The sequence below is a fragment of the Puma concolor genome, chromosome A3, assembly GCF_028749965.1.
Source record: "Puma concolor isolate L17-30 chromosome A3, mPumCon1.1.hap2, whole genome shotgun sequence".
Taxonomy (NCBI): Eukaryota; Metazoa; Chordata; class Mammalia; order Carnivora; family Felidae; genus Puma; species Puma concolor.
This window is the reverse complement of record NC_141669.1, coordinates 39,051,098-39,072,792: the sequence shown is the minus strand read 5'-3', so window position 1 is coordinate 39,072,792 and position 21,695 is coordinate 39,051,098. Positions and strand designations below refer to the sequence as shown.

General features: G+C 42.5%; 1 protein-coding gene across 1 annotated transcript in view; it reads right to left on the bottom strand.

The window, feature by feature from the left end:
• Positions 1 to 2,906: 2,906 nt before the first annotated feature.
• Positions 2,907 to 21,695, bottom strand: part of EIF2AK3 (eukaryotic translation initiation factor 2 alpha kinase 3) — a 70,287-nt gene continuing 51,498 nt past the window's right edge. The window contains exons 14-17 of the mRNA XM_025927309.2: positions 18,018 to 18,185; positions 12,048 to 12,149; positions 7,129 to 7,191; positions 2,907 to 4,112 (exon numbers count right to left, since the gene is read on the bottom strand). Coding sequence (XP_025783094.1) covers positions 3,912 to 4,112; positions 7,129 to 7,191; positions 12,048 to 12,149; positions 18,018 to 18,185 — 534 coding nt within the window. The 3' untranslated portion in view covers positions 2,907 to 3,911. The remainder of the gene's footprint in view (positions 4,113 to 7,128; positions 7,192 to 12,047; positions 12,150 to 18,017; positions 18,186 to 21,695) is intronic.

Genomic DNA, 21,695 nt, shown 5'->3' with positions numbered 1-21,695 from the left:
AGTAGGCACATATTGTCCCCTGTTTATTAAGTCATCGTGCACTTGAATTTAAAGGTGGCTCGTGGCAAAAGCATTATGAGACATGCTGTGGTTGAACTTTATCATCGCTGGTATGTTCTTGTTGGTCATGCATGGACATGCATGCTATGTTGTTCTTTCAATGTGTTGTCTCTTTGGGGGGGGGGTGACACCCTTACAGGTGCAAGAATGTGTTTTATCCCCACCCTCAACAATTTGCTTCCTGTGGGGTTAAAAGGTGAAAACGAGCCCCCTAGTGGCAGCTACTGTAGTTGCATGGGTAGAATCTGGAGGAGGGCGTCTCCTTAAGCAGTGCCTCGCAAATCTAGCTGTGGAAGGAGCAAATGTCCCCAGAGGTGGACTAGAAAACATCCAGCGTTTCTGCTTACTCCTTGACTTCTCCAGGAGTAAGACCGAGTCACTCTATGGCCCATGGTTGGATTGGAAACTTGTTCTGTCTCCACTTTGTTGTAGAAATAGAATTGCTTTTGGTGAGGGGCGCCTGGGTGGCGCAGTCGGTTAAGCGTCCGACTTCAGCCAGGTCACGATCTTGCGGTCCGTGAGTTCGAGCCCCGCGTCAGGCTCTGGGCTGATGGCTCAGAGCCTGGAGCCTGTTTCCGATTCTCTGTCTCCCTCTCTCTCTGACCCTCCCCCGTTCATGCTCTGTCTCTCCCTGTCCCAAAAATAAATAAACGTTGAAGAAAAAAAATTAAAAAAAAAAAAAAAAAAAAAAGAATTGCTTTTGGTGAAAAAGCATCCAGGGAGAAGGGATCAGTGAGCAACAACAGGGAAAAGGCAGACCACCCCAAACATCATCAGTGTCTGCTTTTTAGTGGACCACTGGGAGGCAGAGGGCAGAGTAGGTGGCTCGTTGATGAAGTTCTCACGTCTTCCCCACCTCTGGACCAGCACTCACTGGAGTACTGTTGCCTTCGGGGAGGGCAGAGCCTGAAAGATGTGCGTGTGCTTCCTCCTGGCTCCGTGTCAGTAGGCATGCGTGGCTCTCCCACCGGAATCCGTCCCATGCAGGCTTGGCTGGAGGTGGTGGGTGCACTCTAGTGACAGCTGAGGAAGGAGCTAACTGGGACAGCATCGGACAGAGCCACAAGGTGCCAAGTGTCCCAGCCCATTTCTCCTCTCATTTAAAGCATAGGGCCCCCCTTCTTTCCGGAAACTTCCAGGAATTGAGACTTCTGTCTTTAGCATTAGGATTGTTCCGCCATCTTGTCTCCATTTTTGCCAAGTATTTATTGCAGTGACTGGTACGTTTCTTTCCCTCCTCATTTGGCCACTTCCTGAGGGCTGCAGCTATGCCTGTCATCCCCTTACATCCTCTAAATTCAGCGCCACAACTGTGTGATCAAGTGCCAAGCTTTGTGCCAGATGTTGCTGGGGTGGCGGGGAGGTGCGCCCCTACCCGTGGGGACCTTAGCTACTAAAGAAGGTGGATTTGCACCCGAGGACTGGCTCATCTGCAGCCTGACAATGACAAAGTGCTGGAGGGAGAGGTGAGTGTGGAGGGAGGGGCCCGGAAAAGCACCAGAAAACACCAGAAGCAACAACTTGAAGGGAGAGGTAGGGTGTGGAGTCAGGACAAAGGGCTCTGGGTGAGGACGCGGGAGACTCTGTTCTGGCTACGCTGAGGACTTGCCAGGAGCCGCTGGCCCAGCCCCTAAACCCCCCATGCCTGCTTTCCTGCTGGTGGCCAACGAAGGCACACGCAGAACGAAAACGGAAGAAGGCCTGATTCTATCATAAAAGAAGTGTGCAAATCCTCAGACAGCTTGGTACAAGGGAGTAGACAAAACCCTGACTAGAAACCATAATACCTGTGTTTGGTTCCCGGGCACCTAGGTCCAGCGCCTGTCTGGGACCTGAGCGTCACCAGGAAAGGGCACCGATGACAGCCGCCACGGCCAGCTCTCAGGGCTGTGAGGGAGGGAGGGTCCGCAGCTGGGACTGAGCGGCGTGCTGGGAGGATCTCAACAGGATCCCTCGCTGGGGTGAAGAGGCAAGAGGTAAGGGGACAACTAGGCCAGCCAAGAGACGAAGAAGCAAGAGGGCGGCGGGCTGGCCAGGGGCCAAGCGGAACCCAGGAAGGACGGTGATGCTCGAGCCGCCGCGTGAAGCGCAGAGGGTTGAGGAGACACACAGATGCCCGTGACGCGCTTTTCCAGCTTACAGATGGCTCCGAACTTTGTGGGGCAGACATTATTTGCGTGAAGAACGGAAGTAATCCTGCATTTTGGCCCCTGAAAGTTGTGCCTGGCTGGCCGGCGCCTCATCCGCCCAGCATACCACGCGCCTCCCCCCGGAACGTGCCGGACGGACATTCTGTGTCGCCAGCACAGCCAGCGTCTCCCGGGCCCTGGTCTCTGCAACGGCTCCCTTCAGGGCGGGGTCCTCTTTCTGTTCCCAGTCCCTGGCACAGGGTAGGCCCCAAGCAGACGTCTCCTAGTTATGAGTCCAGTGATTTCTGAAAAAGACTAGGTTTTGTCAAGTCTTTGGGAAAGAAGAGAGAAAACACTGTTTGAAAAAGGTTAGAGAAAGTTTTTTTTTTTTTTTTTTAACATTTATTTATTTTTGAGACAGAGAGAGACAGAGCATGAACAGGGGAGGGGCAGAGAGAGAGGGAGACACAGAATGGGAAGCAGGCTCCAGGCTCTGAGCCATCAGCCCAGAGCCCGACGCGGGGCTCGAACTCACGGACCGCGAGATCGTGACCTGAGCCGACGTCGGCCACTTAACCGACTGAGCCACCCAGTCACCCCTAGAGAAAGTTTTCTTGAGAGTAGGGTTATGACCCTTCCTAGACCTATGATCCTGTTTTATAAATTTGCAAAACTACCATTGGGAGCCAATTCCCCCGAAGAAGAGCCAACTGTAAATAAGTCTTTAAGGTTTTATTAAATCATTTAGACTTGAAAGAAGTCACAATACTTAACACACTTAAGTGCGTTCTGTACACCACCAACCCAAATGGATTGAGCTCAGAATTTTTATAAATAAAAAATAAACATATTTACAGTGAAAAATAAAAACATGTTAGCTAGTTAGATGATGAAACTGTTACCTATAATCAGTTTGGGGAAAGTACCAGCCTACAGGATTACACATAAAACATTTAAGATTTCATTAGGTTTAAAAAGTCCATCATTGAAGAAGTTAGTTGTAACATATGATTCATGTCTCACTACAGCTTTTTCCTTCCCCAAACCAGAACTTGTGGCCAATTTACACAAAAAGCTTCATTGTAAAAGCACAAAAAGCTCTTAAACTCTCCCTAGAACCATCTAAGGAATAAAGCTATTCAATACTACAAATGTCACTATAAAACTAGCTATGGACATAAACCATTATTATACAATTTGTGCCACCTGTCCTCCAAAATAGTGCAGATTCTTCACCCACCCACCAGGTCAAAAACGGAGTCAGCTTTTTTGGAAATTAGTTTCAAAATCACCACTGTGTCTCTAGAAAGCATATTTCTAGAACAATATAATTACCACATGTAGGAACTGTCATTCTTCTGAACTATAAAAATATTTCCCTTTAATTCGCTCTTTATATTTTAGGGATTGCTTCTACCCCCCCCCCCCCCCCCCGCCCCCAGACAAAGATGAGGGCTATAAAGCTTGGCCAGCCAGTTTCAAGAGACCCACGAAGAACAAGGACCACACATGATTTAGTGAGAGCCCTCTTCTGGAGTATAGCAGTACAGAGTTGGCTCAAATTAGGTTATGCCCCCAAATCCAGTTTAAATATGACTTAGAAAGAGCAGTCCAAAATAAGACTGAGCGAAGAACAAACTTTTCAAGTTCACAATTTCGGAAAGCCACATTCCTAAGAGGCCATTCTGTGTCACCTGTTAGGGGTGTGAACATAAGTTAAGGCTAAGTGCTTGGCAAAGGGCTCCAGGAGCTGCTGCAGTGTCTTGAATGTTTTGTTCCTGATGAACTCATGGAACGAGACCTCTGTCTGAGTACAGTTTTTCCTAGAAATTCCAAGTCTTCAAATACAGCATTTTCAATAATGTTCGTAGCTTCAGGCCGTTCCATGGGGGATGGAGAGAGCATGTCTTGAACCATCACATACTGAAATATAAAAATTGTCTTGTCACGAAGGGCCAGGTTTAGACCGTGAAATAGTCTGCTAAATCAGGAATCAGAAAATGTTTTCTGTAAATATATTAAGTCTGTGGGCTAGTTTCTGACGCAACTTCTCAACTTTGCCAGGAAAGTACAAAAGCAGCCACAGATCTTAAGTAAATAAATGGGCATGGCTGTGGCCCAATAAAACTTTATTATAAAATTAGACAGAAAGCTGCATTTGGCCTGTGGGACATAGGTTGCTAATCCCTGGTGCAAATAAACAGGGACCATTTCATGGTAATTGAATTGATTGTTTTCTAACATATAATAAAGGGTCTTAAATCATATCCTTGAAACACAGACATAACCTGTCTTTAAAAATAATTCCATCTTGGGGCGTCTGGGTGGCTCAGTTGGTTAAGTGACTGACTTCAGTTCAGGTCATGATCTCGTGGTTCATGAGTTCAAGCCCCGCATCGGGCTCTGTGCTGACAGCTCGGAGCCTGGAGCCTGCTTCGGATCCTGTGTCTCCCTTGTTCACTGCCCCTCCCCTGCTCATGCTCTTTCTCTCTCTCTCTCTCTTTCTCTCTCTCAAATAAACATAAAAAAAAAAAAAAATTCCATCTAGGGGTGCCTGGGTGGCTTAGTCAGTTAAGCGACCAACTGCTGATTCCAGCTCAGGTCATGATGTCGGGTTTTGTGAGACTGAGCCCCACGCTGAGCTCCATGCTTACAGCTCCGTGCTGATAGCACAGAGCCTGCTTGGGATTCTCTCTCCCTCTCCCTTGCTCATGCTCACTCCCTTTCTCAAGATAAACATTAAAAAAATAATTCCATCTTATAACTGCATATGAATGTACAATTATCTCAATAAAAATTTCAATTAAAAACAATCACACGAGAGGGGCGCCTGGGTGGCTCAGTCCGTTGAGCATCTGACTTCGGCTCAGGTCATGACCTCGTGGTTCGTGAGTTCGAGCCCCACATCAGGCTCTGTGCTGACAGCTCGGAGCCTGGAGCCTGCTTTGGATTTTGTGTCTCCCTCTCTCTCTCTGCCCCAACCCACTCACATTCTGTCTCTGTCTCTTTCAAAAATAAATAAAACATTAAAAAAAAAATTTTTTAAAATCACACCAGAGATCAGTACCTAACCCCTTTTCTTGATTTTTTTGAGCTCCCTTAATGTGATATATATATATATATATATATATATATATATATATATATATATATATATTTTTTTATAACACTTGTTAGTGTGGGTCCTTTTCTTTTCCTTTTTTTCCTAAAGTTTATTTATTTTGAGAGAGAGAGAAAGTGAGCGAGCAGGGGAGGCAGAGAGGGAGGGAAAGAGAGAGAATCCCAAGCAGGCTCTGCACTGTCAGTACAGAGCCCGATGCAGGGCTGGAACTCATGAACCGGGAGATCATGACCCGAGCTGAAACCAAGAGTTAGATGCTTAACCGATGGAGTCACCCAGGTGTCCCAATGTAACATGTATTTTTCCAGGTGCCCCAATGTAATATTCTTATAAGCCACCTTGGAAATTGAATCATCAACTTTGAAAAATATATAACAAAGTAATTTTTAGTAAAATATATTTCATTTTAGCTTAGTGTATCTCTATATTATAAAGATCATTTTTTTAAAGTTTATTTATTTTGAGAGAGAGAGAGAGAGAGCGGGAGAGAGCACACGAGCAGGAAGGGGCAGAGAGAGAGGGAGTAACAATGCCAAGCAGGCTCCACGTTGCCAGCAGAGAGTATGACCTGGGGCTTGATCCCACAAATTATGAGATCACTACTTAAGCCGAAATCAAGAGGTGGTCAGTTGCTTAACTGACGGAGCCACCCAGACACCCCTATAAAGGTCATTTTTAAAAATTTATTTACTGGGGCACCTGGGTGGCTCCGTCAGTTAAGCGTCCGACTCGGCTCAGGTCACGATCTCACGGTTTGTGAGTTTGAGCCCCACGTCAGGCTCTGTGCTGACAGCTCGGAGCCTGGAGTCTGCTTCAGATTCTGTGTCTCCCTTTCTCTCTGTTCCTCCCCCGCTCACACTCTCTTTCTCTCTCAAAAAATAGAGATTAAAAAAAAATTTTTTTTAATTTACTTATTATTTATGAGAGAGAGAGAGCACAAGTGAGTGAAGGGCAGAGAGAGAGGGAGAGAGAGTGTGGAGCCCAGAGTGGGGCTCAAGTTCACCCGAGAGGGGCTTGAACTCACGTCGAGATCATGCCCTGAGCCAAAGTGGAACACTCAACTAAGCCACCCAGGCACCCCTATAAAGATAATTTTTGAATGCAGTTCTTCACTGACAGATAAATTTGGATTTTTTTCTAATTTGATAATTAACACACAGTCTGATTTACTTCAGTTTAATTATTTAAGAAAATTCAAGATTTATAAAATGATGTGCGTGTGGACCAAATATATTATGAAATAAAAATAACAAAAGTAGCAAAAACAAACTTCAAAGGTTCATTACATACAATTTCTTCCATCAAGACCAGCTTAATTTTTCCTTCCCACTCTGCTGAACCATTTTACAGTGTTGTTCTGAGTGCTTTCACTCCAACACACATAATCAATGGAAATTAGTGACCCCCCCCCCCCCCCCCCCCCCTGCCCTGCTTTTTAAAGAAATCAGCCAGTTTTTAAGGTCCCTCCCAAATTCACTGAAATAAAGAGATTAATGGCACGGTCCCAGGAGCAGCTCTATGCCCGTGAGTGCGCTAGGAGTTCAGCCTTACTCAAGCCAAAGGACACACAGGATGCACACATAGGACATCACCCAGCAGGGAACACAGAACACGGGGCTGAGGGCCCCACCAAGGACCCCAGACCCAAGTTCAGTCTGTGATTTTAACAAGTTGTGTACGCTTGGGATCAGGTCCCTTTCTTCTCTAGACCTCTGGCTTCCTCATCTGTAAAATGGGAAACTGATGAATTAATGGCTCAAGACCCTTTAAGTTCTGAATTTGATTCACAAGAAAATAAAAGATTAGAATTATACAAACCTCACGAGGATATTTCTGAGTAAACAGTGGTGGAAATTTGAGATTTCTTACATCAGTTAAGATCTATAAAGAAAGAAAAGTGTTACTGGTTTTTAAATCGGTTTTGACATATGGATTTATTTGTTTAAACGTATTTTTTGATACTCTCACAGAGTGACTAAGAAGAAAATTGAGTATTAAACAGATGGAAAATTTATCAATAGCTTTTCCTGACCTGACAATCTACACAGAAGTGCTTCCAGAGCACAGATCTTACATGCCATCAAATCATCAAAATCTAGAAAATAATTCAGATACAATTATGCTTGAATTGTACATATTATACTGACACCTCGATTTTAACTGAAAACACATTAATCTGTGTAAAAAAAAAACCTCAATCATTCATGAATAAATTATTTGTGACCTTACGTGGGTAACTTTTTCTATTTGTATCTAGCCTCTTTGTATTTGATATGAAAGAGTACATTCTTTCTTCCTCTCTCTCTCTCTCTCTTTTTTTAGTTATCTCTATCCCCAACGTGGAGCTCAACCTCATGACTTTTGAGATCAAGAGTTTCACGCTCTGCTGACTGAGCCAGCCAGGTATCCCTGTTTTTCTTTTTCTTATTTTTTTTTGAGTGAAAACAAAACAAAACAAAACAAATAAACAAACAAACAAAGTTAATTGTGCTGAATCCTGAGTATAAAACGAAGCTTTTCAAAGTTCATTGGGAAATTTTCATACATGTTATCACTCTCTTTATGTTCCAGAGAAAGACATAATAGAGAACAAAACTTTTATTTTTTTTAATTTTTTTTAATTTTTTTTTTTCAATGTTTATTTATTTTTGGGACAGAGGGAGACAGAGCATGAACGGGGGAGGGGCAGAGAGAGAGGGAGACAGAGAATCGGAAACAGGCTCCAGGCTCCGAGCCATCAGCCCAGAGCCCGACGCGGGGCTCGAACTCACGGACCGCGAGATCGTGACCTGGCTGAAGTCGGACGCTTAACCGACTGCGCCACCCAGGCGCCCCGAGAACAAAACTTTTAAAATAAGATTCTCAGATTTAAGAGAAGATAGTGAATCCACGTAAAAAGAATGGAATGTTCTAAAAAGGAACAATCTTGGACATTAAAAATTGGATTGTCAAAATAAAAACTTAGGAAATTGGAATAACGAGTTAAGGAACTCTTACAAAAGAACCGTACAAACAAATGGGAAATAGGAGGGAAAAAATTAGCCAATTATAGGATTAAGTCAGGAGTTATAGAAAAACAGAAAAGTGGAGAAGAATTTCTAAAGAACTAGCACAAGAAATTTACTAGAACTGAAGGGGTCACATCTTCTAACTGCAAGGACCTACCGGTGTTAAGCACATTAAGTGAGGGGAAAAGAGATCAATGAAAGGACTGAATTTTGTAAGAGCTTCCAGAAAGGAAAACAAAACGGTTCCAAAGATTCCACATAAAAGAATCAGGTATGGGGCGCCTGGGTGGCGCAGTCGGTTAAGCATCCGACTTCAGCCAGGTCACGATCTCACGCTCCGTGAGTTCGAGCCCCGCGTCGGGCTCTGGGCTGATGGCTCAGAACCTGGAGCCTGTTTCCGATTCTGTGTCTCCCTCTCTCTCTCTGCCCCGCCCCCGTTCATGCTCTGTCTCTCTCTGTCCCAAAAATAAATAAACGTTGAAAAAAAAAAAAAAATTTAAAAAAAAAAAAAAGAATCAGGTATCACAGAGGCACCAGCTCTGCAGCACTGGAAACTGTAAGGCGGAGTCAATGCCCTCAAGGTTCTGAGGAAAATTATTTCCAATCCAGAATTAGAAGCTGGCCAATTCAGCAATTACATTTAAAGACGGGAAAAATATTTTTTAGAAACGCGGAGACTCTAAAATTTCTCTCTCATACATTCTTTCTGAGGAATTGGCTGCAGAATGTGCTCCAGCAAAATAAGGGAGTAGTGCAAGGAAGAGGGGAAACGTGGAATCTGGGAGACAGGGACCCAGGCGGGGAAGGGCAAGTGTGCCCTGGGTGACACCTTAGAGAAAGTCCAGGGGGTATTCAGTTCAGATGGGAGGACAAAAGCTTTGAGAAGAAAGACTCCAAGAAAAGGCAAACAAAACAAAACAAAACCCCCAAAACCAGACAGATAAGCTATACTGAGCACTGAGAAAATACTGTGCGATAGATATGTGACAGATTTTGAACACGTTAAAAATGACAATAAAGGTTCACAGAAAACGAAGCAACTGAGAAAAGGCCATTCTGGGGGGAAAATGTATCAGAAAGAAAACAAAGAGTATGTTATTTGGTGTAGCCCATAGAACAATTTTTCACGGTCAAGATAAATTCTGGCTTCATTTAACTCAAATTGTTTTTACATAACTACATTTTAAAAATATTTTTTATCGAAATAAAATGCAGTTTTAACCGCTTAAAAGTGCCTTCAGTGGTTTTTATTCTGTCCACAATGTTGTACAACTATCACCACTATCTAATTGGAGAACGTTTTCATCACCCCAAAAAGCAGCCCGTTAAACAGCCCCTCTCCATCCCCATCTACCCCCAGGTCCTGACAACTACGGATATGCTTTGTCTCTATAGATTTACATATTCTAGATATTTCACATCAGTGGAATCCTACAACAGGTGGCCTTTTGTGTCTGGCTTTGCACTCAGTGTAACACTTTCGAGGGTCATCGGTGGTATAGCATTTGTCAGTGTTTCATTTCCTTTCGTGGCTGAATAACATTCCATAGCACAGGCACACCATATCATTTTGTTTTTCATCAGCTGACTCACATTTGGGTTGTCTCTACTTTTTGGCTACTATGAAGATGCTACTGTGAACACTTGCATACAAGTCTGTATGTGGACCTATGTTTTCCTTGCTTTTGGGGAAATACCCAGGTGTGGGACTGTTGAGTCACGTGTAACTCTATGCTTAATTTTCTGAGTAACTGACAAACTGCTTTCCCCAGTGGCTGTACCATTTTTCATTCCTACCAGCAAAGGTATGGGACTTCCAATTTCTCTATATCCTTTCTAACATTTGTTATTTTGTTTTGTTTTGTTTTGTTTATTACAGTTGTCATAGATGGTGTGAAGTAGTATCTCATTGTGATTTTGATTTGTATTTTTTTGTTGCATTTGATTTGTATTAATTTGTATTATTTGTATCCCTTCTTTGGCGAAATGTCTATTCAAGTCCTTTGCTCATTTTTTAATTGAGTTGTCTTTTTGTTCTTGAATTGTAATAGTTCTTTGTATATTCTGAACACTAGACCTTATCAGATCTATGGTTCACAAACATTTTCACCCATTCTGTAGGGGATTTTCACTTTCTTGACAGAGTTCTTTGATATACTTGTAACAACATAAATTTTGATGCCGTATGATTCTGATTCTTTACATATGTTGGACCTGTCTCATATCTTTCTAGAAGTTTTTAGAGTGTTCTGAAATTTAGTCATCCCGGTTTTTTAATTTTCTTCTTTTTTTCCCATTTATTATACAGAGTACTTGGTAGGTCCTTTTGGTTAGAAAATATGAGCCCTTTGATACTATGTGAGAACTGTATCCTCTTCTACCATGGACAGGAGTCAATAAATAAGATCTAAAACTGATACAGAAATGGTGATAAGAACAAACTTTAGAAATATGGAGGTAGGGGCGCCTGGGTGGCGCAGTCGGTTAAGCGTCCGACTTCAGCCAGGTCACGATCTCGCGGTCCGTGAGTTCGAGCCCCGCGTCGGGCTCTGGGCTGATGGCTCAGAGCCTGGAGCCTGTTTCCGATTCTGTGTCTCCCTCTCTCTCTGCCCCTCCCCCGTTCATGCTCTGTCTCTCTCTGTCCCAAAAATAAATAAACGTTGAAAAAAAAAATTAAAAAAAAAAAAAAGAAATATGGAGGTAAGTACTGGGGATAGCAGTTAGAAAAGTTGAGGGTGACCACTTATGAACAATGGGGGAAAATGTGACAATGGCCTCCTTTTAAAAGACTTTCAGTAGTTGGGGCACCTGGTGGCTCAGCTGGTTAAGCATCTGACTCTTTTTTTTTTTTTTTTTTTTTTTTTTTAATGTTTTTTTTTATTTTATTTTTGAGACAGAGAGAGACAGAGCATGAACGGGGGAGGGGCAGAGAGAGAGGGAGACACAGAATCGGAAACAGGCTCCAGGCTCTGAGCCATCAGCCCAGAGCCTGACGCGGGGCTCGAACTCACGGACTGCGAGATCGTGACCTGGCTGAAGTCGGACGCTCAACCGACTGCGCCACCCAGGCGCCCCTAAGCATCTGACTCTTGATTTCAGGTCAGGTCATGATCCCAGGGTCGTGGGATGGAGCCCCTCGTAGGGCTCCGCGCTGAGCGTGGAGACTGCTTGGGATTTTCTCTCCCTCTTTCTCTCTCTCTCTCTCTCTCTCTCTCTCTCACTGCCCCTCCCCCACTAGTGCTTGCCTGCTCTCAATCTAAAGCTTAAAACAATTTTAAAGACTTTCAGTAGTCTTCCTTAAAAGCCATGGTCCTGGCTTATTTTCAGAGAAAAAGAACATTAATTATGCTTAATTTGCCAGTTTTTAAGTGTATGAGTGTGTGGCCACTTGCCCTCAGAAAAACTCTTTTCTGACCGAAGACCACCGTCACTCCCTCTCCGCCCCCATTACTCGTGGTCCTAGCTTTGCACTTATTACAAATTGACTGAGTGTAGGATATTGTTAATGATGAATTTAAGCAACAAGGAATAATCAAATAATTTTTGAAAACTGAGCTTTAAATGGAAGTAAACAGTCTACAAATCATCCCTGTAAAGCTCATGTGACCTTTTCACTTACAGTCAACTAGTCTGATGGTATCCAGAATAAGTTACTCTCCTTTTAAAATCCTTTCTTTTGTAAACTTGAGTATTTTCTTTTTGCATCTTTTCTGAGTAGGGGGAACTTACCCTGACTCTCTCCATCTGAGTGCTGAATGGGTACAGCAGTTCAAACAGAATGAGGCCTAAAGAAAAGATGTCCACTTTATGAGAGTAGTTGCTTCCATGAATCTGCAATCCCATATAAAGAAGAGATATTAGAAAAAAATTAACAGAGATCGTACAAAATTAATATAGCCTTAGTGAATCCCAAAGTTGACCTAGTCACTTCTTGGTTTAAACGTAATCGTATGGGTAAAAACGTCAGCAAAGAGTTAATAATCACTCCCAGCCTCTTTTCTTCAACTCACCACAGCAAGAGTAATTAAACTACTCAGCATTACAGAAGGAAAGCCCAGGTACTGCTCTGAGATATGCATCAGTAAAATAGGCCCCGAAGAAACCTGGAGCCTTGCAGTGCTAAAAAAGTTTGTGGGAGCCAGTAAAAGCTGCTCAACTACCCTCGAGGTGAAGATTTTCAAAGCCAACACTATCTAAAGCAGATCTCTCATTTCTAATCATCTTAGACCTCACCCATTTTTATGAGAAAATCTTCATTACTCCAAACCACTAATCAACTGTGGTTAGCCCTCATTATGGTACTTAATTGTGGACTGCTTTGCATTCTTAGTTGTATTTTACATGCATATATTTCTTATTGTTCACAACTAGATTATAAAGTCCTGGAGGGAAGGAAACTGCCGCTTTTGTGTGCTTTTGTGTTCTCACCATCAGGCACTGGGCTAAGTATAGAGAAGGCCCTCAATAAAAACTTATTTGTTAAAATGAACAGACGAATTACAGCCCAACTGCTCCATAAAACAAAGCCTCATTCAAATTAAAAGTGACCTCCCCGGACTTAGAAGAACCCTTTTACGTGTGAAAATTACTCTAGGCAGAGAACTTCACATTTGGCAAACATTAGAGAAGGGCGTTACTCTGAAAGCACTCCATGGTGGCATTTCTTTTTTTTATTTTTATTTTTTAACGTTTTTTATTTATTTTTGAGACAGAGAGAGACAGACCGTGAACAGGGGAGGGGCAGAGAGAGAGGGAGACACAGAATCGGAAGCAGGCTCCAGGCTCCGAGCCATCAGCCCAGAGCCCGACACGGGGCTCGAACCCACGGACCGCGAGATCGTGACCTGAGCTGAAGTCAGACGCTTAACCGACTGAGCCACCCAGGCGCCCCCATGGTGGCATTTCTTAACGGGGGACTCGAAGCCCTCTCCCACCTCCTAAGTGGCAGCTGACACCAGCCTCCCAGGCTCCTTCTACCAGCCAGCCTGCCTCTGTGTGTAAAGAGTATCAGCTCGGGAGAGTGTCAATGCCAACACTGGTGACATTACCTTTCCCTCTTCCCTTCCCTCTTATCTTTGGGGGTTGGAAAGTATTCCAAACTCCCCAAACTCTTCAAAAACAGAGCTTCTAGGGCTACAGTGAAAAGGACGCCCTCACACACTATTTGGAAAATAACACACCTTCATGAAAAGCAACTTGGCAGTAAACACTGACTTCCATTTAATAGTCCTATTTTATTTCATCCACCCAAAGGTAGGTGGAAATGGGGAGATCTGTACGCAGGGATAGTTATTTAAGTAATACTCCTAATAGCAAAACTTGTAAGTAAGTAACTAAAATGCCCAAAACGAACATTGAATAAATTGCTTCACAGAGAGAATACTATATACCCAAAGCTATTTTCTAAAAACATTTAATAATGTGGGAAATGCTTAATTTTAATATTTTATCTAAAATCTTATGGACTAGAATCTCAAGTTTCTTTTCCAAAATAAAGTATGTATAAATACGTGTTGTAAAGGGTGTATACATATACAGAAAAAAGAAATAAGAACCACTGTTAATGTTTTAGAGATTTTTTAGTAAGTGATTTTAAATTTTTCTTTATACATTCCTATATTTCCTACATACAGAATAGATCGATACATAAAGAGGGGGAAAAAGTACGATTACGTACATTTAAAAAACAATGTAGGGGCGCCTGGGTGGCGCAGTCGGTTAAGCGTCCGACTTCAGCCAGGTCACGATCTCGCGGTCCGTGAGTTCGAGCCCCGCGTCAGGCTCTGGGCTGATGGCTCAGAGCCTGGAGCCTGTTTCCGATTCTGTGTCTCCCTCTCTCTCTGCCCCTCCCCCGTTCATGCTCTGTCTCTCTCTGTCCCAAAAATAAATAAATGTTGAAAAAAAAAAAAATTAAAAAAAAAAAAACAATGTAGCTTCGTGATCTCTACAAAAAGTGATCATACAAAGTGATCTCTACAAAATATCTAAAAATTAAGGAATTAAGTGTAAAATCTCAAGAGGGGTAGAATATAATATAAATATACCCTTTGAGAGTTTAAGTTGATTGTTTTATCACTGTGCAATATTAGAACTTGGACCGTATTTCTTGGTAATTACAACCAAGAAAAAAGTAGCTGGTCTCTGCTCACTTATTTTCTCCTAGAAGGGTAAAAAAAATTGAGAGCTTTGATAAAATATATTTTAAAACAATTTCTTAACACAGCTTCTGAAACTTGGTTAAGACAATTCATACAAAGTATTCTGAGACTTTTAAAGGGACATTTTTTGTTTTTAAATTTTTTTGGTAACATTTATTTTCTGAGAGACAGAGCATGAGCAGGGGAGGGGCAGAGAGAGGGAGACACAGAATCCAAAGCAGGTTCCAGGCTCTGAGCTGTCAGCACAGAGCCCGACGCGGGGCTAAAACCCACGAACTGTGAGATCATGACCTGAGCCGAAGTCAGACAGTTAACTGTTTTTTTTTGTTTTTTGTTTATATATATATATAGAAAGGGACATTTTAGGAGCACCTGGGTGGTTCCGTGGATTAAGCGTCTGACTCTTGTTTGGCTCAGGTGATGATCTTGCAGTTTGTGAGTTTGAGCCCCACACGGGGCTCTGTACTGACAGTGTGGAGCCTGCTTAGGATTCTCTTTCCTGCTCCCTCTCTCTGTCCCTCCCCTGCTCTCTCTCTCTCACACTCTCTTTCACAATAAGTAAATGAACATGTTTAAAAAAAATAAAGGGACATTTTATAAAGTGACAGTGTCTATATTGAAGAGTGTATAATATAGAATAACAACAAGGTAATTGTTAAGAGAATTAAGACTATTTTTAACTACCATATTTTCACTGCAGTGTCAATGGCAAAATTTCTCCGGCTATCCTTGATTTCTAGTATCTTCAACAACAACAAATATGATATCATTTATGATTGATCTCTTCCTTTCTCAGATGGCAGCCCTTTCCTCCAACAAACACACACCCACATGTGCGCACGTGAGCACACGCATCAGCCGCAAGCCACAATCCAGTCACAGCACAGCAGTGTGGGGTTAGCTGAGTCCATCTAGTGTCTATGTTTCCACTGACATTCACACTCACTCATCCTATCACGGTTGTAGGTGTTCGGGATAGAGTAAAACAAGAGAAAAATTAGGTCTCTCTTCTGATAGCTCGTATTTTAGAGGGGAGGAAAAAATTTCAGAGGGTTAGAAATGCTGTGAGAAGCATAAACAGTACAATGGGATAGATCCTGACAAGGAGTGGAGGGAGAGTCATCTCTTTCAAAGGGTGTCTGGGGGCAGGGGTGGAATGGGATATTGTACAACAGTTAAATATTCTTCCTTCTCAAAGGCAATTCCTCTGACTGGTCTCTGATATAACCTTCCAAAGATCATCTAATCCACAGATTCTCAAAGTCTGGCCTACAGATCCCTGAGGATCCCAACATCCTTTCAGGAGGCCTGCAAGGTCAGGACTATTTCCATACTCCTACTAAGGCATGATTTGTCTCCTCTCTATGTTGACATCTGCACTGTGGGAAGCTTAGCGTGAATCGAGGCAGCCACACCGAGCTGTACCAGTGGTAATGATATTCTTCGGTGCCACATACAGTTAAACAACAACAAAAAAGGCAGTTTCCCTTAGAATGTCTTTGCTGAAGCAGTAAAAATCCTTAATTGTATTACATCTCGACCCTTAGGTACCTATCTTTATAATGGTCTGCATGACAAAATGGGAAATATTCATAAAGCATTTCTGCTCCACACCCAGGCCTAGTGGTCGTCTCAAGAGAAAGCGACTGTGCAGTTGTTGGAGTTATAATATAAACTGGTTGCTTTTCACCTGCCTCCTTAGCACAGCAGGCAGCGCGTCAGCCTCATAAACTGGTTGCTTTTCCCATTTTGTCACCATTTTGACTTGAAGCAACAACTGGTAGACAAACTATGGTTATTCCAACTTGGTTACCTGACAGGCATTTTCTTTCTTTTTTTTTTAATTTAAAAAAAAAAAAAAAGTTTATTTTTGAGAGAGAGAGAGAGAGAGACAGAGTGAGAGTGGGGGAGGAGCAGAGAGAGAAGGAGACACAGAATCCAAAGCAGGCTCCAGGCTCTGAGCTCTCAGCACAGAGCCTGACACGGGGCTCGAACTCACAAATGGTGAGATCGTGACGTGAGCTGAAGTCTGATGCTTAACCGGCTGGGCCACCCAGACGCCCGAGACATTTTCTTACAGGTGAACAAAGTGAGATTGGCACTTCAAGGAAAACTGACAGTATTTGTGGCTAATGAAAAAAACTGAGCTTTGGCATGAAATCAGAGTTTGGGAAAATTCATATTCACCATGGGGGCTTCTTAATGTCTAAAGCCTTTTCTAGTGAGACTGGTAGAGATATTAATCCAAGTGATTTTTTAAAATACTAGATAATGACTTGTGACAACTTTTGGAAAAGTTGCATAACTTAGGGAACCGACAGTTTTCAAGTTACCAACACACAATGTGACAAAATCATGCAACAGCAAAAGATCCTTTCAAAGTACAAAAAGGACCAAGGACGTTACAGTAACAGAATACAAACGTTTAGTGACACGGTTTTAGACTCCACAGGGCAGATGACTTTTAAGAAACTATCACTTACTAAGTTTTGATGCACTACCAAAGACAAACCCTCACAATTACCTGAAAATGCTATTAAATACTCCTCCCTTTCCAACTATGTATCCGTGTGAGGTCAGATTTTCATTTCCTTCAGCCAAAATAACACAGTGCAACAGATTAAATGCAAAAGCAGATTGAGAATCTAGCTGTTTTATGTCCGATAAGATTTGCAAAAAATGTACACAGATGCCACTCTTCTTGCTAACTTGTTTTTGTTTTGGAAAATACTTATTTCTCATAGAAATGTCTTTGAGATGCGATGGGTTCAATATTGCTATTTTTAGCTAGTAAGATTTTTATGAATTTCTCAAAATTAACCTCTAACTTGGCAAATATTGATAGGTAAGATCCCGTAAGAAAAACTCTTGGGTTCTCAATCACGTTTACAAGTATAAACAGTTATCGAGACCACAAAGTCCTAGATTGGCTGTCGCAGAAGCATCTGTAAGCCTGTGAGTATGGTTAGCCTGGTGGTGGTTGTGCATGCTTCTCTGATGCTCTCGGGATGCCCTGCTCCCACTACTCTTCTAGGCCCTGTCCGTTCTCAGTGCTTGTCCTTGGGAGACTAAGCATACCACAAGGCAACACATCCTAGCCCATCTACCACTAGTTCCTGCCCTGGTACATTCTAGAAGTTGCTTGTGAATTACTGGAGTGAGCAGCCCAGTACAGTACTCTGGCTCTGGCTGGCTCTGAAACCAGTTTCTACATAGTTTACACAAGACGAACTGGAGTTACGTTTGGGAGAGGGGCATTCCAAGTCTTTTTCTAAATTTCCGGCTACTGTCAGGTTTTGGTGCAGGGGTGAGTGTGTTTTATGCGCTGTATTTTTCTTAATTCATCCCCAACTCAGGTTGTAGAAATGGCACCCTAGCTGTGCTGTCTGTGAATACTACTACCAGTTTCCATGATTTTCAGATTTTATTGTATTGGGTATTTTAAGGAGAATGTGGATGGAGATTCCTGGGGCTCATCTAGTTTGTGGCCATTCTAACTGAAAATCCATTTTCAATTCGGAAAGAAAACAAAAAAACTTGCCTGCTCTGGGCTCATATACAGTTTGGTCCCTACTTGTCCTGTGTGTCTGGCACACGCTGGCATTGGGGTCAGAACCATCTGCTCTTCCTCATCCTGGTCCATTGCAGTCACTAGTCCAAAGTCCCCGACCTTGACCACATCGTCCACTGTAAAGAATATGTTGGAAGGCTGGAAAAAATAAGACAGACAAAGGCATGGTGGGTGTATATGAAGAAGAAGAGAACTGAAGAGAATTATTTAAATGACTGTAGAAGATATATACAACAAACTAGATAGTCTCAAACATGTTTCTCTTTAAAATGGACTAATATAAAAATAAAAGCAATCATCCAATGTTGAGTAAGGAAAAGGGAGGGGTGACAAAGGGAGCTAGTATTGATTGAACATCTATTTAAACTCTTAGAGATTCACATTCTCCAGGACCCAGTCCTCAATCTCAGTATTCTAGACTCTCCTTGGGCAGGCTTTTTATGTTTATGACTTAAGCCATGATAGTTAACAGTAATAATAACAGCAAAGGCATACATAACACTGGTAATGCACCAGTTCTAAAGCAGTTCATCACTACTGGGGCGCCTGGGTGGCTCATTCAGTTAAGTGTCCGACTTCAGCTCAGGTCATGATCTCACAGTTTGTGAGTTTGAGTCCCGCATTGGGCTCTCTGCTCTCAGCGCAGCGCTCTCTGCTGTCCAGAGCCTGCTTTGGGTCCTCTGTCCCCCCTCTCTCTGCCCACCCACCAGGCTCATGCTTTCTCTCTCTCTCTCAAAAATAAACAAAAATTAAAAAAAAATAAAGCAGTCTACCACTATTAACTCATGTAATACTTACAACCGTATTAGTCCTTTTAGACCCCCATTTTACAGATATGAAAACTGAGGCCCAGAACAATTAAGTAAATTGCCCAAGGTTACCCATCTAGCAAGTGGTAGATCAGGGATTCAAACCCAGGAAATTCAAGTTCAAGTTTCCCTAAGAAAAAGACTTCTGGTTCACTGCCACAAGGCCAGCATTCAGGACAATCATTGCCCTATGGTAGCTCATCACTTCTATTTGATGAATGAATAAAACAGACTGACCTTTGGGTTTGTGTCTGAGAGGGGGAAGTAGGCTACCAAGGAGAATAAGAGCTCTTCACTACTACCCTGTGCTGCCTCTTCTAATACCCTAGGCTCCCATATACTCCCAGACCACTGTCCTGAGTTCTAAACCCTCACATACAACTATTTGTGGGATATATCCAACCAGATTTCTTGTGGGTTCCTCCAACTGCCCGTGTGAAATACATCATCGTTCCTTCAGCACCTATGCTAACCCTGGCTAACATAAACACTGTCGTAGCCCTTGAAATAAGGAGAAAGGAAGTCATTTAGCTCATGACATTGAATGTCACTGGGCCTCCAATACTGCTAAATAACATTTTACTCCTAAACTGCAAAATACGATTCTACAGTTTCGACTCTGAAGCAGTAAGTTACTGCACAAAACCCAAAGTCTACAGTAATGGCATCCTGCTCTCCCCCAGATGACTCCATGTGAGAGACAACAATAGACTGTGCTGCCTTAGGTTTCATCTTTCTGCCTCCCTGCTTCTTTTCTGGGGTCAGCTGTTATTTACTAAACACTGTAACGGACTTTTTTTTTTTTTTTTTTTTTTTTTTTTTTGGTTTTCCAGCATCTCCCCCTGTGCTTCCACCAGAAATATCCTGACTTGCCTTGGGGAACTCCCTTCTTCCCAAGTGTGCAGCAACCCCCGTGGTTCGTGTGGAAGTTGTCCTGAGGCTACTACCCCAGAGGTTATATAAGCCAGTCAGCATGGTTCCATCCCCTGGCTAGGAGACTGGGTTAGGGGTGGATAGGTGTCCTTGACTTATCAATTAGAAAGAAACCCAGGATTTCTGATGAATATTGGGGGAACGAGATACTTTTGTTCCCATGCCCTATCCAACGACCCTCAAAGACTTACAACATGAAGCCCTGAGAACTGCTGATATCTATCCTGAGACCGTGAAGGGAGACCATGCCTGAAAATGGAAACATGAAATGGCGATGGGGTAGGGCCAGGTTCTGGCTATACATCTCTTGATCCTAGATCAAGCTTTACCTGAATCTTGGATAGTTCAGTTACATGGCCAATACATTTCCTTTTTGGTTAAATCGGTACAAATGCTTTTTTCCCATAAACAAAAGAATATTAAAAATAAAGTGGTATGAGCATACAGAATGTGCCAGACATTGTACTAAGGGACTAACAAGTGAACAAAACAGACATGGAAACCTAAGGATAAATAATACAAGTGTGATGAGAATTTAAAGGAGAAATACCAGGTTCTATGAGGACACAGTATACCTGAGGAACTGCGAAAAGCCCAGTGTGAAGCCCCAGCTAGAGAGAAGAGACTAGAAGCCTGGAGAACTGGGGGATGGGGAGCGCCAATGACAAAAACTGGGCGAGGAACAAAAGCTGGGGAGTGGAAGGGCCGCAAGGTTTAACATGGCTCAGAGCCTTGGGTCAGAACGAACAGAATGCAGACCTTTTTACACTGGGAATAAAAATTGTGGGAGTAATTTTTCTGGCACACTGGAAGTCTTTAAAAACAATAGGTCTTTACAAAGGAACAGACTTTTTGATTTCTAGAAAAACTAAGGGGAAATTGGAATTTTTTTGGTGGATAGACAAACGCAGAAAAAACCTTTAGATAACACTGTGGCATTAAACAAATATTCACTAATATCTCATTAACATTATAAAATCGGCAGAAGGATACATCATCAGTGAAAACATAATTACATTGCCTTTCAACTTGGAATCTTGTGTGTATAGTAAGTGCTAAGTACAAGAAGAATGTGTTTCTAACCAGATGATAAACGTTTACCGTATTCAAATAGCCAGCACCCTTTGGTTAAGGGGATCTGGCTTCCTGGAAGTTGTCTTCTCCCTTTCAACCAAAAGAAATCATCTCTGAACTTTTCTTACAGTGCAAAATAAACTCCTGCTCATCAGTTTGGGCCCACCCTAAAAATCACTGAAGCACAGTGATTATATATACCTCAATAAGGATCACTTTGGAAAAGAGGAACTATTCCTAATTCTTATCCCTGTTATTCCAAACTCTTAAAACATATTCAAGGATTAAAAAAACTACTGGTGATTTGAGAAGAAAATAACTTGTCCAAGTAGCTACTTTGGTGCCTGAAACAAAAGTGTGTGGTCACGTGCAACAAAACTGAAAATGCCTGCAATCAATAATTTTAGCTACTTCGTCATCAGGAGAGTATTTATATATTCCCTACACATGTGCTGATGATCGCTATGAGCGTATGGAATACGGCCGAAATTAGCCAGGTAAAAGTTCCATATACTTATTTCAGAGACACACATTGAAGAAATATTGAGTATTTTAGCAAGAATCTTATATAATTTAGCATATCATATTGCCACAATATTCAATACCGTATATACCAAAAATAGAATCAAAGTTTTTAGAGCTAGAAACAATCATGTGGCTATTTCCTTTCTTTCCCCATCCAGCTTCTCACACCGTTCCCCAAATGGCTAATGCGGAACCTATGTCTGCCCTTCCTTCGTGGGTCCTCTCACCAGGCTACTCTGGGGCCCTCTGGAACTTATGTCAGGGCTACCCAAAGCCATAGGAAAAACAGGGTATATCTGCTCAGGGT